Raw genomic sequence first — 14,754 nt, forward strand, 5'->3', positions numbered from 1 at the left:
TTAGGGCGCATGCAACGCTCCGCTCCTGTCAAAGTGATCACGTGTGTCTGTAATTAGGGAAGTTTCTAACAATCAATGTCACTTTTAACGTTGCTGTAGTCATAGCCTATTTGAATTTTTTTTTGTAGCGCTTTCACTTTTTCATTATTTTATTATTTACTGAAACAACTTACATAACAAATCAGATTGTGATTGATTTAAATAAATTGTAGATTACCTGATTGCAACCGTGCAGACACTCAAGGAAAAATCTGCATGATGTGCTCAATAGTAAAAAAAAAATAAGTGATTGCGGGGGGCGTGATGTGCAGTTCTCTATTTGCAGGCATTTTAAAAGTTACGTATGGGTTATAATTATTTGGTAAAACTGACAACACCCTAAGTTACTGCATCACATGACGTTTCTTAATATTATCCAACAAATGCTGTATATGATGGAACATCATGTAAACATACCGCACATGTACCACACGTCGACTGTATAATGTAAAGCATTGAGGGTGCACTTAGATTTTAATGGGGTTACCTGGAACAGCATATTCATTGATCTGATCCCCTGCAAAGCCAATGGATTTTTTTTTTTAAAGAGACCATTCCCCTATTCACCTTACTTCAACTTAAGCAGGTTTACTGCCAGTCATATTTCATCATTGCCTCAATCTGACTCTCTGGCATGATATTCGAATATTTTCAGCCTCTGAACCATCTGATGACAGACACTGATGACATTGTATGTGGTATTTTTTTATACACAGATGTTGTCATCATGAGAATTGTGTTATTTTAATAAAACCATCCTATTTCAAGGAAAAAAGTGACTTCAAACAGTGAGGGAAAAAGTGACTTCCAACAGTTATGATAATGCAGTTGCTTACATGTTTCTTTTTTCCAGTCAGGTTATTAATATGCTTTACCATCTGCACATTCCTGTATTAATATAGTCTCCCTTCCCTTATAATTTTGAAGATTAAACCAGTCTTACTGTTTCTTAGTTCTAGGCACCTCTTAGCATGGTGCAGTTTATGTGTACCGACCTTGTATTTCCACTACATTTTACTACCAGAAGATGGCAGGATTACCCTTCAGTTTCTGTTCTTGCGTTGATTTTAGATCTTGGATTTGAAGTTACGTAAGAAACTCAATAGTATTTCATGCTTCTCAAGAAACTTGGGTTATCAAAAAAAATAACAAATCTTCTAAGCTGGTATCACAATGATTGATTATTTATTTTGCAAGGTTTAATGAATATATCGATGTAAAGGCAAATAACTGACGGACACATTATTTCTATGAAGGGGCAGTTTTCTTGTTGGAATGCAGTAATATTTTTGTTTTATTTTACATTTCCCCTCCACTGCTGTCAGTCCTCACAGAGACCATGCCAAAACATAAACGATGATGTATTGAGAGATGAAAGCCACTTCACAGTACTTATACCATTAGGTAATGGGGTCTTCATTTCAGTCCTTTCAGATTAGAGAACATTTCCACAGTGCAATGTTTACATTCAATGGGAAAGCCACTTTCTCCTGATAGTGAAAAAGTATGTCTACACATGCATATAAACAATTATTAAATGTTCATGTTATCTCTTGATATAGATCGATTTCTGGAAAGGTTGTTATACAATTTAATCTCACATGCAACATACAATGCATCATTCAAGTGATAGTCATACATTACAAATATTATGGAAGTTAAAAATTTGGTGACAACATGGTACTGTCTTAACTGTATTCACAACATCCCAAACAATTTGGTTATCTTTCAAATCCTCATACAACATTGGGATTATTTAGTTTAAGAGCTCTGGTGCATAAGTAACTGGCTGTTCTTGTGGAAAGCCTGGTATAGGAAATAAGTTATGTGTCCTCCAGGCTGGACTGGCTACTGGTCTTTCTGTAAAGAACTGTAGTACTCTGTCAGGACCTTCCAGGCTTTGGGAGCCATAAAACCATCGGGGGGGTTCTCCCCACTCCTTGCCATCTTCCTCATTCTGGTTCCAGAGATGAACTCAAACTCATCATGTCTGAGAGAGAAAGGAGAGGAAGAGAGGGATGTAGGAAACGAGGAAAACAGAGAGAAATACTTTTGACTGTAGATATTGTCTATTGGTTCTGCTCTTATGGTGTTCTCCACAAATGAAGATCCATCTTACCTTTCATTATCATAAAAGTCCATGGCCTTCTTGGACTTGTTGTAGGCAGCCACTCTGAAAGGAATGATCTCTACAGAGGTGAGGCCAGGGGCCATGGTAAGGACCTTCCCTCCATGAGTTGGCTCATACAAGTCCTGTTTGGTCTCTGGGTGGGGCATGCCTGCAGGATCACGACCCACGATGTAAAAGTTAGCGCCTGCAACCATCCGGGCCCTGCAATGCCACTGGACCTGAGGGAGAGAGAACGACATACCAGGATTGCAGCAATCACCACTACACTCTTCAACTGTCCAGGCCCCACACATACCTCGGTGGGCCCAGCGTACATCATGGGCGACGGGAAGATGGCCACGATGGTGCTGCTAGGTTCCAGTACTCCCTCCTCCAGCACCGCTGCATGCTGTTTCATACGCCAGTCCAGGGGCACGTCGTCGTCCTTGGTCCAGCCCCCCAGAGGGTGAAGCAGCAGGACAGGGTTCTTGTAGCCACGCTCCAGTAGACGACGCTTGGTATCCTGCATCAGCAGGGCGTGGCCGTTGTGAACTGGGTTCCGCAGTTGGAAGGCAAAAATTGCATCTACGGACAAGAGGGAGGCAGAAAGAGAAATCCTCCATCAGCCATGCCTTTTAAAATGACCATTTTAGGTATTTTTGCATTTGGTCCTTTGTCAGGTGTTTGTCAAGTGTAGAAAAAAGATTATACATACAGAAGATTATGCATTTATCATTCAACCTCTGCATACTGATCCTCCCCCCCTGTAGACTTTATGTCCAGTAGTGTGCAGAGGACCCTCTAACCTGCTTTCATCTTTTTGAATTTCTGCTTCAGCTCCCGTGGAGTAAGGCGGTACTGGTCAAGACCGTCATTCCAACGGATTCGCTCCAGCACCTCAAGGTCACCACCAACTAACCAGTCACCTCCCTCCATCACCATCTGGAAAAGGTATTTGCAATTTAAATGACGAAATATGCAATTATGTAGGCTTGGAGATGTATACAATTACACATTACATAATGTTATTATGTTATAATACTACGAAGACATAATTCCAACATTTGTTACATACAAATAAGGGCTTCAACTCTGTACATTTTACCTCTCGTTGTAGTAATTTATTTAGGGTAGTTGGTGTTTTAAGGACAAAAACAAGCTAAAGTCACCTTAATGTAGGGGTGCTGTGGGCAGGTGGTGCCCCACTGGCGGGCACAGCGCTCCTCTTTGCGATGTTCGTAAAATTCAGGATTTCGAAGGATAGCCACTCTAGAACCCTGATACTCAAGAGCTATCGCTGCACAGCCATCTAGGCTCTGCTTGGTCTCCATGGTAACTGGTAGGACGATCGGGACTGACATGTTTATGATTCCACCTGCGGCAGGAAATGATATCATTGGATGGGTGACCCGAGTTGGATATGAGGTAATATAATCTTCTTATAATATGTCTTCCTTTAAATGCCTTCTCTCTCTTACCGTCCAGAAGGTTTCCAAAGTGCAGTACCTGGAGGAATTCTCTCTCCCTCATAAAGCCCTTCAGGGGGCTGGCCCAGCCCTCCGCCAGGACCTGCACCCACTGGAGGTCCATCTGGGGGACATAGGAAAAGCCCTTAAAACACGACACTACTATACACAATGCATTACATTACACATGAATGATGTGTGGTGATATAGATCATGAAGAAAAAAAAAAAGATATATCTACTGTATTTAGAATGTATGCTGAATATTATGTTCTTTAGATTTCACTTCACTCCAATTTATACTGAACAATGCTGCATAGGGCATACTTTATGTGGATTTCAGTGTGTAAGGACACATTGTAAAACATACTAAGTCTAAACAGAATGGATGACCAGCAGGTTGTGAAAAGCCAGGTCTGCCTCCGGTCCAGTATTGACCCATGTCCATCTGGGCCCCAATAAAAAGATATGGAGTGATTATGGGTCAGAGTGTTACCTTGGTGATGCTGATGGTTGGCAATGTTTTAGCGTCAGCCTGTGCCAGCTTCAGCTTGTTCTCTGGAACAAACAGCTCATTCACGTTTTCCGTGATTCCATTGGGCACAATATTCTGTACAAGAAGCAATAGAGTAAAACATGATTAAATAGCCTTCATGACTGCACTTTAAATATACATCTCTGGTTAACTGTCAATATATGCTTTGGTGTCATATAGTGCCTTTCCACTGAATGGTTCCGGCTTGACTAAACTCTACTTGCTTTTTTGGTTTTCCATTGGGAAAACCTGGTACCTGGTACTTTTTTTTGAGTCACTTCCTTCAAGGTTCCAAGAGAACTGATGCCAAAGGGTGACATGAAAACACTGCAGACTGCTAATGGGAGAAAATCGCAAAACGGGACATCCTGCACAAATCTGCAATTTTTTCATACCTAAGCTGCTACTATAGCTTCCACAACTTTTTTAATTTACCAGAGTACTTGATTAACTGGCAAACCATATTGAGGAGATGCAGATGATCCTTTATTTGTTGCCAACAAAAGGATCCAGTGAGAGTGGTGTTTGTCGCATTGAAGATGACATCACGGCAGTTTCATGCTGTATCGCTATGATAACCAGCTACATTGAGAGGTACTGCTGTGAAAAGCAAAGTACCTGGTACTAAAAGAGTGTGTAGTCGAGTTGATTTGATATGAGCTAATACTATGCGGTGGGAAAGCGGATTGGGTCTGCTTGAAACGTTCTGTGGCTCTTTTATGGATGAGATGCAAATAAGTTGTGCTCTGCTTCTCAAAGACTTGTGTGCGGGGTGTGTGTGTGTCTGTCTGTCACACCCACCTGTTCCCTAAGCAGCTCCACCACCTGTTGAATGCACTCGTTGACTGTTAGGTCTCCAGTCTTCAGCACCAAGTCTGGGGTATTAGGATGTTCATACTCTGAATCAATTCCGGTAAACCCTGAGAAACAGGTGAAAGGTATTATCGATCAGATTACATCATTACAGAAAATTACATTCTCAATAGAAAGAAGATGTTTCAAGTTAAAAGAGGAAAGGTATATTATACTGTAGGTGTGTTACATTTTAAGCCTGCAATCCATATCTAAGGATGGCATAGTTCTGCTGATGAGAAAGAAAGTTAAGGACAGTTCCTAACAAATACCTTTGATTTCCCCAGCACGGGCTTTCTTGTAGAGTCCCTTTACATCGCGGTTTTCACACACCTCCAGCGAAGCGTTGACAAACATTTCGAAGAAAGGCAAGCCAGCACTTTCATGTATCTTCCTGGCATCATCACGATCCTTTATAAACAGTAGAGTCTCATGAGTATCAGAATCTCTTTGCTGCAGTATGGTATGTTATTTAAATTCTCTGTGGGAACTTAAAGAAAGAGCAGTTCAGATAGACATCAACAGTAAGATTTGGAGAATGAAAAGTGTGTACGCATGGTATGTACCTTAGTGTAGGGGGAGATGAAGCTAGTGATGCAGACCAAGCCGGCGTCGGCGAAAAGCCTGGCCACCTCTGCGATGCGACGAATGTTCTCCTCGCGATCAATGGCGCTGAAACCAAGGTTCTTGTTGAGGCCGTGGCGAATATTATCTCCATCTAGAGAATAGCAGGGAATGCCATGGGAGACCAGGTACTCCTCCAGGGCAAAGCCAATGGTGGTCTTCCCAGCCCCTGACAGACCTGGACACAAGAGGAGATATAGTGTAAGATACCCTGCCAAACGAAAAGCCAAGTTCTCTTTGGGAGGTGTCAAGGGGTACAGTAGTCCTAAGTACACCCTGAGAAACCCATGTCCAAGCTTCAAGAGGGAGAGAGATGGCCAAGAGTGTTTACCTGTAAGCCAGACAGTGCAGCCTCTGAAGCCTCCTCTGGTCCCCACCACCTGGCCTCTCTTGACCCTGCTCACATTTGGGGACTGGTACACCACATTGGTGGATCTGTTCAGATCCTGATATCAAAAGAACACATTGTCAGAACAAAACATTGTTTTTATAAAAAATAAAAGTTCAGTAGATCAGCTCAGATGCTCAAGTTTATAGCTTTGGCTCTCTCCATTTTACAGCATTGTATAAGTCATGTAGCTTAAGGTGAGCTGGTGCTATCTGACTTGCAATTTACTGTATCAGCAAGTTTTGTTCCAGGAATCCAATGGGTCTCCATCTGCTTCTGTTTTAAGTCGCTTCCATATTGCATTATATTAACCAATTTTATTTTCTTAGTATCTATGGTCGCCAAACTAACAGTCTATGCTGATGTATCAGGTGGTGTCCGGACTGTCATTAAAATAATCCAGAGTGTGGCAGATACAACTTTATTACAGCATAGCAATGAAATGAGCTTCCATTCAACCTGATGTGTCTGGGTTTCATCCAGCACATTTCTATGGGAGTTCAGCACAGCTGAATGGACTCCTGCAGAGTCAGATGGAGCTTGTTTTACCTACTGACTGGGAGGGAGGGAACCAGCTGGACAATGTTTCCAGTGTGCCGAGTCCCAGAAATGATGTGGCAGACCCAATGTCCACATGCCTGCCCAGTCCAGTAGACCCTCTCCCTCCTTCCATGCATCCCTCCTCCCCTTTGGTAAATTCTCACAACCAGCCACTACACTAGCAACAGTGATCCCACTGGGTGTGGGCTACAGAAATTAGCAACCTTGACACACTAAGGTGCGTCTCTGAGGAGGACATAACACACAACCCAGTCTCTGTTATAAATGAAGTGGATTTGATTAATTATTTTACTATGCAAAATAAGCTGCAGGAAAGCCAACTGCTTCAACCTAACCCTAATTCTGAATAATATAGTCAACTTCCCACGCCGATTAATGTGCGTCAACATCTGACAAATTATCAACCAGCCAACAATACGCACCCCAAAATGCATAGCAGAATGAATAAAAGGAAAATAAACCATTTGTAGCATCCAGTCAGCCTGAGCAAACACTACTCTCTAATCACTCATCCTTCCATGAGCTGCATTCAATACAGTATGAGAAGCAGTACACATTAGACTCTGCCATTCTTTCTCTCGCTCTCCATAACTGAAAGCTTTTTCAATCATGTTGTCAGTCTTTTTATTGCTGTGTACGCCTATGAATCCATATTATGTAACAAGTTACATTTTCCAGATCTCCTCGGTGGACACAGTTGACTATGCAAAGGATGTACACAAATGTGTCTGTCTGTGGTCGCTAAACAAATTCAGTTGGATCCCTGCAGGGATTTTTTGAGCGAGATACTACACTATATGAAAGCAAATGTATTCTAACCTCAAAAGTAAAAGCTACCTTGAATGTCTATGAAACAGGCTTTTGATTGTCAATCCCTGGTCTATGCTAGATTATTTTGTACGTTTTCAACAATAAGTGAACAATCCAATTATTGCGTTGGATTGTTCACCATACCATACCATACCAGTGAAATAATGATAATCCCATATTTCACTGGTTTATTAGCATATGATAAGGCATCACTCCTCACAAGACAAGTAACACCACAGTATGTCATGTAAGATGCCATAAGTTAAAACTAGAATGTAATAGTTTTATCAAACATTGTGTGTGCTATGGGTAAATTAAGCCAATTATGATTATTATTAATATTATGTAAGCCTACCTGAACAGAAGTGTTGGTAATTATCAGTGAACCAGAGTAAGGTGCAAGTATTTTGTTATTCACAAAAGAAAAACCGGTTCATAATCGTCCAGTGAACCAGAGCAGAATATGGCCATAGTGCATTCTGCTATTAAACAACTAAAAAAAATCCACATCAAATTCTATAGTTTTCTGCAACTTACCGTACGCAGCTTTCTAACTTCCGACATGGTGCACAATAGTAATTGCAACCAATGAACTTTGGACCTAGGGCATAAATAGTTCGATGATTGCCGGGCGTCGGTTTGTCGCTTTCAAATCACAACTCCGACGGTCATTTAAAGAACTGTTGTTTTATAAGTTATCCCAGACACGTTGCATTTCTCTGGCCCATCCTCCATGTCTTCTCCAAGGTCCAAAAATCTGCATATTCCTGAATGCCAGCCAATACTTTCAGCTCACGACACGGTAGTTTAACTCCGGTACTAACTTTGCATAAAGACAAACAAATGTGCAGTAGTAGGGCTGACCCGGAATGAGGGTAGTCTTAAACTTTCAACCAAGTCATGCTTATGCAATGTTTTCAGAGAGTAAGAAGCGGTTGTACAATAGAACCATTGACTCCAAATCGTATTGTAACAACAACTAGTGTAGATAAAGTAGACATTTAGATTTAGTTAGTTTGATTATTAGTTTATTAATATCAACAAAAGAGATCCATAAATAACCCTTTTTAAGTAGTATTTGGTTTTCTTAAAACACACCAAACCAGTTACCATAATCAACGAAGTATTTAGATGAAACCATTCTCAATAATTAAATGGCCTTTTCCCATAAGGTTTTCCATATGGTGTGTCTTATCTTTGGTCATAAGCATAACAATTGCTTTGGACATTAAAGCAGCACAAACATAACCATAATAGCAACAGTATATAGTATGTCCAACATCTAACTGTGTTGTGTATGTTATAGTAATCACCAAAAGCAACTGGTAACACTTAAAATGGAAGGATTTGGCATCGTCTGAACATGTCCTGTTGATCTCAAAGGACTTGTTTCAATTGGTCACCTATATGTTTAATCTGTGGACAGTTCCTAATAGTTTTCAGTCATCCTCTGTAATACTATGGTAGCTAACGTTTAATCAAACTTATGTTTAGATATAACAATCTTTTTCAACCACACTATCATGAAGCATTGTACACTTTTATTCGATTCATGAATAGGGATGCCTGATAGAATTAGATCCATTTAATGAGGTGGAAACAGCTGGCACTCTGTTTCAAAGTCACAGCCATCTAGCAGATACTCATAGTGCACTCTGACATCTTTGTAGAGTGGGGCATAGCCCTCGTTGGCACCCAGGCCTGGGAAGGCCAGGGGCCTCTCATTCAGGAATGGTTGCAGCCTCAGGCCCTGGTCCCCACAGTCGTAGAGCACCAGCAGCAGGTTGGCTGTGTAAGGCAGCATCTGGCTGGTGCGGAAGGATCTCTGGCTCTGTGTGGCGTAGTTGGTAGAGGTCAGGGCCTCACTGTCCTTAAAGAAGCCTAGGAGGGTAAGCAGGGGCAGAAGTGTCTCGGCATGGCCCACCTGGATGGTAACAGCTTCTGTCACATTCTCCCCGGATCTGAAAGATCCCAAGGTACAGAGAGAATCAGAATCACAAAGGGATTTATTCGCCATGAAAGTTTGCACAGACAAGGAATTTGCTTTGGCAGGAAGGTGCATACAATAAACATATAGGAATCTTAAATTTAGATATATGGTCTAACTATACTAAGGATACATAAACTAGCGTGTGAGGGGGTGCTCCTATACATCCAGTGTTAATTCTTATCAAAAGATCTTCAAATTTATCATAAATAAGCTCATATCACATTTACATTTAGTCATTTAACAGGCGCTCTTATCCAGAGCGACTTACAGTAAGTACAGGGACATTACCCCGAGGCAAGTAGGGTGAAGTGCCCAAGGACACAACGTCATTTGGTCTGGCCGGGAATCGAACAGACGACCTTCAGATTACTAGCCCGATTCCCTAACCGCTCAGCCACCTGACTCCCTACATTTAAATAATTAGTACCAAAAAACCTCTGACATTTATGTCTATACCAAAAAAAACGAAGTAATGACAAAGTCTTTTGTCACTTAATTTACTGCATTTTTTAAATACTATTTTACTGAGTGGTTTTATCAGAACACAGCAACCAACCTGAGGAGTGCACATACACACAATGCTTGCATCACTGTGACTTGCAAAACTCATTGATCTGTAGGAACAGTTTGCCTGTTAATAACAGGTAAGAGGAGAGTCACCTGCCCTTTGAACAGAGTGTGCAACTGACTGGTGACTGGATTCATTCATCTCAAATTACACTTATTATTATTAGGTCAGTGCCCTAGAGAAGGAAATATTACACATGACTCTTTCTTTTTACTTTAATTTCACTTTAAAATATCAAAAGAGACTTTGTGAATTTACTTTTTCTTTTGAGACAGTTTTTTTCCCTTGTGTCTACACTTACCCTGATGCATGAATGTTTAAGCAATACAAACACATCCATCATCTATCTCAGTGTATTTTAGCCAACTGTTATTTGAGCACCGCTAATGTGGATTGAGATTTTACTACTCTACAAACTTTGGGGAAAAAGCTCCCTGTGTACTGTATTGTATTGCATGTTCTATAACACACAATGTGCATGCTTAACTTGCACATCCAGTTTCTTTGAGAAAGATAACACATTTCTGCTGCATCATTGTGAACTTACTGCTAGAGTTCAGGTGCGTGGTGTCATGATGAACACATGCACACAAATACACACATACAAAGATATGTCTTGGGGAAACATCCAGGCAGTTTCATACAGTAACGGGGATGTGATGTCCATGTTTTTCAAATTCTATCTTGTAAGTGTTGGTACATGTACATGTAAATGCATACATTTTCTCAACAAATTGTACTTGACTTAGTGGTTGTATAGTGATAGTGGACTGCGGCGCAACCAGGATATGGTTAACTGTATTTGCACTAGTTGCCTTGCGCATGAGGATGAGTGTCCGGTTTGCACAGGCCTCTGAATAGGGCCGTTCATGACCGAAACAGACACTGTATCTGACAGTTAAGCTTTTAGTAAATAGCTCATTTCACTGCTTATGTATTTGGTGAGTAGCCCAGTCTTTTCAATTGGGATCCAATACAATTACATTTAAGAATATGTTATGACATTTTTAACTGCACACACTGTATGAAAAGATGATCAAGAAACAGGAATGAGTACATTTCCCTTTAACCCAGTGCCTTCTATGAATGTCCAAGGTGTATACTCAAAGAGTGAGTGTGTGTAGTTCACTGGCTTACCAACAGCCAATTACCTGCTTTCTCCGGCAGCTCTTTCCAGACGACTAAAAACATCATGAAAGAGGATGCAGCTTGTCTTGCTGTTAATGTCGTGACCATAACCTCTTTTCCAAAATTGCTTCAGATCATTTGCATACTCCAAAACCTAAAGTTGGGGTAAATGCCGCCTTGTATTTAGTAATAATACTGTGCAACATGGCAGATTGTTAGCAGGGATTTGAGTGAATCTTTCTTTATGTGGTACTGTTTAGATATGGGTGGGCCATCTGAGTTTGTCAGTTGGAAGATCAACATTACACACACACCCATTTTATGTCCATTAGTTTCTGACATAGGCCTGGATAATGAAGAGAACAAGCCACATTTTAAGAGAATCAGTAGATTATTTTTTTCCCCAAATGAATTTGGTTATGCTTTCCACTGTCTCAGTGGATGTTTGTTTTTTAACTTTAATAAATTGATTAAACATGTGTAAATCAAGCAAGAATATTTGCTTTACCTAGCAATTACCCAGAGTTATGTATTCACATTTTTCTCCATAAACAAAACATGTGGTGGGATACAGTACCTGTGCGTCTATCTCATCAAACAGTTGACACCAGGGAGAGTTTTCCGTCTTGATCGCAAACTCGTACGCACACAGGTAAAATGCAGCCTCAGCCATATCTTAACGGGAAAGGTTACAGAATATAAATTCAAGTCTAATTGATATTTTAAGGTTCAGGATTTCCACAGATTCAATAATGGTTAAGAACTTGTTTGTTCATGTGACTTCACGCTCTTCAACCTCCATTTTTGTTTACTATGTGTTCACCACCTTGTAACCCACAAATTAGAAAATGTCTCCATCTACTGCCCACTTCTTATTGGTCAATGAAGCGGTTCTTATCAGGCATGCAAACAGGTCAGGGGTTAAAAAAAAGTGAGAACGATACGGCAAACCCCCGATCCTGAAGGGGGGTCTGGGGGCATGCTCGCCCGGAAGAACATTTCTGAAATAATTTAAAGTTAATCGTATCAATCTAGTGCACTTTGAGAGCAAAATTAAGAGGCTAGATCAATGTAAAAAACCTCTCCCCATTCTGCCCCTGATTAGCTGTGAGGTTTAGGTATTAGGAGTGACGATTGGTTTCAGAGAGCCAGTTGTAAAGTTGCGAAGCACGAGCAAAATGCTGTGTTGGCCAAAAAGGTCTCACCTAAAGGTTTACATGTCTGTCTTATCATATATATATATATGATATAATTAATTTGTGATTTTGCGTGATTTTGCACATGTCCAGTAGTTTCTGACATAGGCCTGGATAATGAAGAGAACATATATGTGATATATGTGATTTTGCAATAAAATTACAGATGTATAGGTCAATAGAAACACAGGTCCACTATTGTTATTAGCCCCTGCAATCCAGTAAATGACTAGATAGTCAAGGAACTTTGTCATATAGCCTACCAGTTTTTGCACATACTGTAGTCTGACAGTTGGACGGAAATTGAAAACGGGCCTACAATAAAGAAGAGAGACAACCCACTATATTTGGCATTTGAACAGCAACTTGTACACAACTGCAATTTAAACTGACCTGCAGTGATGTGTGAATAAGGGACAGTGAGTCGGTCTGCAATCTTCTCCTGGACCCTTGTCATCTCTGCCCCCAACTTAAATTTATCCAACTCAGCCAGAGCAGGTGGGTTCTTCTCAACTGTCTCCACAAACTTGGTACAATGGTCAAAGAATCTCATAAGAGCATCGTTAACTTCGTGGTCAACATTTTGGTCTATGGAGGAAATTGTAAATAGGACAATGTCAAAGCAGCAGTTGACAGGTAAAGCGAAATTTGCAACAACTGAACAATTATATCTGTAATGTAAATGAGTCAGTACTTACTCCCTGTACTTACTGTAAGTCGCTCTGGATAAGAGCGTCTGCTAAATAACTAAATGTAAATGTAAATGGGGGTGTGCATTGATATTGAATTGGTTAGTTCGTTTCAATAGTAAACTCAAATTCCCCAAACGAACATCTTCTACCTTTAATATTCCACAGCTGTGTCAATCCTCCTTTGAAAGCAATAGTGCTGTTCACACATCTGTGCTTTGAGCTTGTCATAAACTTGATATAACCATCTCGAAGCTTTTCTTCTGATATCAGTGAGGGAAATAACTTTGACAGCCTGACTGCCAGATGCCTGTGGTCATCGACACCCTTCTGTACTAACCGACCGTCCATTTCGTCAGTGTACCACATTTTCCATTGCTTTATTTCACGCTGCACCTCCTGGTCCGAGACTTCGTGCACAATCAGGTTGTGGAGTTGCCTCATTTTCTTGACATTTTTGCTTGTTGGATATCGTGTACCGTGCCTTATAATCGCGGTCAGATGAATTCCGCGACATTCTGGAGATGGGGGCTGAAAAAGAGATTTGTTTACAGCCAGTATGTCTTCTATCAAGTAGGGATTTACTTCCTCATACCTGCCTTTAGTGCTAAAATATTTTGCAATCACTGGTATATTTGTACCAGTTGTATGGCACGCATTACCCCCAAAAATATTACAAAAGAAATTAGCGACACACACTGTGAAAGAAAAAGTAAACCACATAGCTATGGCGTAGCTATTCGTTCACAACTCAAGTCCTACTGTCCAGTGTCCACGTTTAGAAATAACGTTGTTGTAAATGCCAAATAAAAAACAGATGACCTAACGGTATTTTACCCTGTGTTTCTAGGGCTGTGTTCCAAGCTGTCGTTTCAGATTGCATCAAGTCCTACTGTCCAGTGTCCACGTTTGGAAATAAAGTTGTTGTAAATGCCAAATAAAAAACAGATGACCTAACGGTATTTTACCCTGTGTTTCCAGGGCTGTGTTCCAAGCTGTCGTTTCAGACTGTATGATTTGATCCAGAATGTGCTTAAACATGGATGGAATACTGGGGTGTTAGTGTTTTAAAGAAACACTGAAACAGCTACTAATTGATTAAAATCGTATGCAGGCCTAGAAGGCAGATTCGTATTTGCTGGTGCATTGACTCCAATAGTCAGCTTTACAAATCACTATTTTACGAGTGGACCAATTGTGCTAAAGTTAAATTAATTAGATAAAACTATTCACAAGAGCGGATACAAATGAGACATTTTGGCAGAAATTGACCAACACAAACAACGATACATTTCTGAACATTGAGCCCTCAGGCAGTATTTAATGCCTGGTATTTCGTGTATTTAATAACTTTGGTGTGGTTTCTGTGTTTAGGCCTAACCCAATGGGTTGGGTTGGTTCTGTGTACAATATTGGTTGGACTTCCAACAGTGCACGCTTTGCGTAATATGACGATCTAAAACGGACCCTATTTCCCCCTCCCTCCTTTACGCAGATCGTTGGACCCTCGTTTTATAGAGCACAGTTGATAAACCGTCACGTGTCTAGGCTAAACGAACGTGGGCGAGACGCTGTTCATAGAAAGAGGGGCAGCTAGTACGCCTAGGCAGGCTTCTGTCCACTAACACTCCAATTGTGTTAAAAAATAGAACGTAAAAAGAACATGGGACCGTATCCTACACGTTTTAGTGCATTACTATTAAAATTGCACCATGTATAGGATCCTAGGACACAATCGTTCAATAAACTGTGCACCGCGAGACGACCCGGACAACCAAAATGAATAGTGAGTGAGATAA

The 14,754-nt window shown here is 40.8% G+C and overlaps 2 protein-coding genes across 4 annotated transcripts; both read right to left on the reverse strand.

Moving 5' to 3' along the window:
* Positions 1 to 1,157: 1,157 nt before the first annotated feature.
* On the reverse strand, positions 1,158 to 8,226 carry LOC124473965 (bifunctional 3'-phosphoadenosine 5'-phosphosulfate synthase 2-like). Of its 2 annotated transcripts, none has more exons than XM_047029755.1 (12): positions 7,922 to 8,226; positions 5,957 to 6,038; positions 5,568 to 5,803; positions 5,274 to 5,412; positions 4,951 to 5,069; positions 4,111 to 4,224; positions 3,628 to 3,739; positions 3,319 to 3,524; positions 2,956 to 3,091; positions 2,466 to 2,734; positions 2,159 to 2,388; positions 1,158 to 2,029 (listed from the first exon to the last, which is right to left on the reverse strand). In XM_047029755.1, the coding sequence occupies exons 1-12, from the start codon at positions 7,946 to 7,948 to the stop codon at positions 1,888 to 1,890; spliced, it is 1,812 nt and encodes a 603-aa protein (XP_046885711.1). In that variant the 5' UTR covers positions 7,949 to 8,226; the 3' UTR covers positions 1,158 to 1,887. The 2 variants fall into 2 exon arrangements, with proteins under 2 accessions (XP_046885711.1, XP_046885710.1); XM_047029754.1 differs by having other exon boundaries at positions 1,167 to 2,029; positions 5,957 to 6,071; positions 7,922 to 8,225.
* Positions 8,227 to 8,395: 169 nt separating this feature from the next.
* LOC124473972 (multiple inositol polyphosphate phosphatase 1-like) lies at positions 8,396 to 13,913 on the reverse strand. 2 transcript variants are annotated; one of them, XM_047029774.1, is made up of 6 exons: positions 13,793 to 13,905; positions 13,108 to 13,486; positions 12,660 to 12,854; positions 11,648 to 11,745; positions 11,094 to 11,224; positions 8,396 to 9,345 (listed from the first exon to the last, which is right to left on the reverse strand). In XM_047029774.1, exons 2-6 carry the CDS (start codon positions 13,397 to 13,399, stop codon positions 8,970 to 8,972), a joined length of 1,092 nt encoding a protein of 363 aa, XP_046885730.1. In that variant the 5' UTR covers positions 13,400 to 13,486; positions 13,793 to 13,905; the 3' UTR covers positions 8,396 to 8,969. The 2 variants fall into 2 exon arrangements, with proteins under 2 accessions (XP_046885730.1, XP_046885729.1); XM_047029773.1 differs by having other exon boundaries at positions 13,108 to 13,913.
* Positions 13,914 to 14,754: the final 841 nt, after the last annotated feature.

The sequence above is a fragment of the Hypomesus transpacificus genome, chromosome 11, assembly GCF_021917145.1.
Source record: "Hypomesus transpacificus isolate Combined female chromosome 11, fHypTra1, whole genome shotgun sequence".
Classification (NCBI taxonomy): domain Eukaryota; kingdom Metazoa; phylum Chordata; class Actinopteri; order Osmeriformes; family Osmeridae; genus Hypomesus; species Hypomesus transpacificus.

Excerpts from the sequence above, each read along its gene's own strand:
- LOC124473972 (XM_047029773.1), bottom strand. The coding sequence starts at position 13,678 with ATGTGGTTTACTTTTTCTTTCACAGTGTGTGTCGCTAATTTCTTTTGT. Across the intron at positions 12,855-13,107 it reads ACAGCTGTGGAATATTAAAG|ACCAAAATGTTGACCACGAA; the intron begins GTAGAAGATGTT and ends TTTCCTCCATAG. Across the intron at positions 11,225-11,647 it reads TTGATGAGATAGACGCACAG|GTTTTGGAGTATGCAAATGA; the intron begins GTACTGTATCCC and ends CCCCAACTTTAG.
- LOC124473965 (XM_047029754.1), bottom strand. The coding sequence starts at position 7,948 with ATGTCGGAAGTTAGAAAGCTGCGTACG. Across the intron at positions 3,092-3,318 it reads CACAGCACCCCTACATTAAG|ATGGTGATGGAGGGAGGTGA; the intron begins GTGACTTTAGCT and ends TACCTTTTCCAG. Across the intron at positions 2,735-2,955 it reads ATTCAAAAAGATGAAAGCAG|ATGCAATTTTTGCCTTCCAA; the intron begins GTTAGAGGGTCC and ends TCTTGTCCGTAG.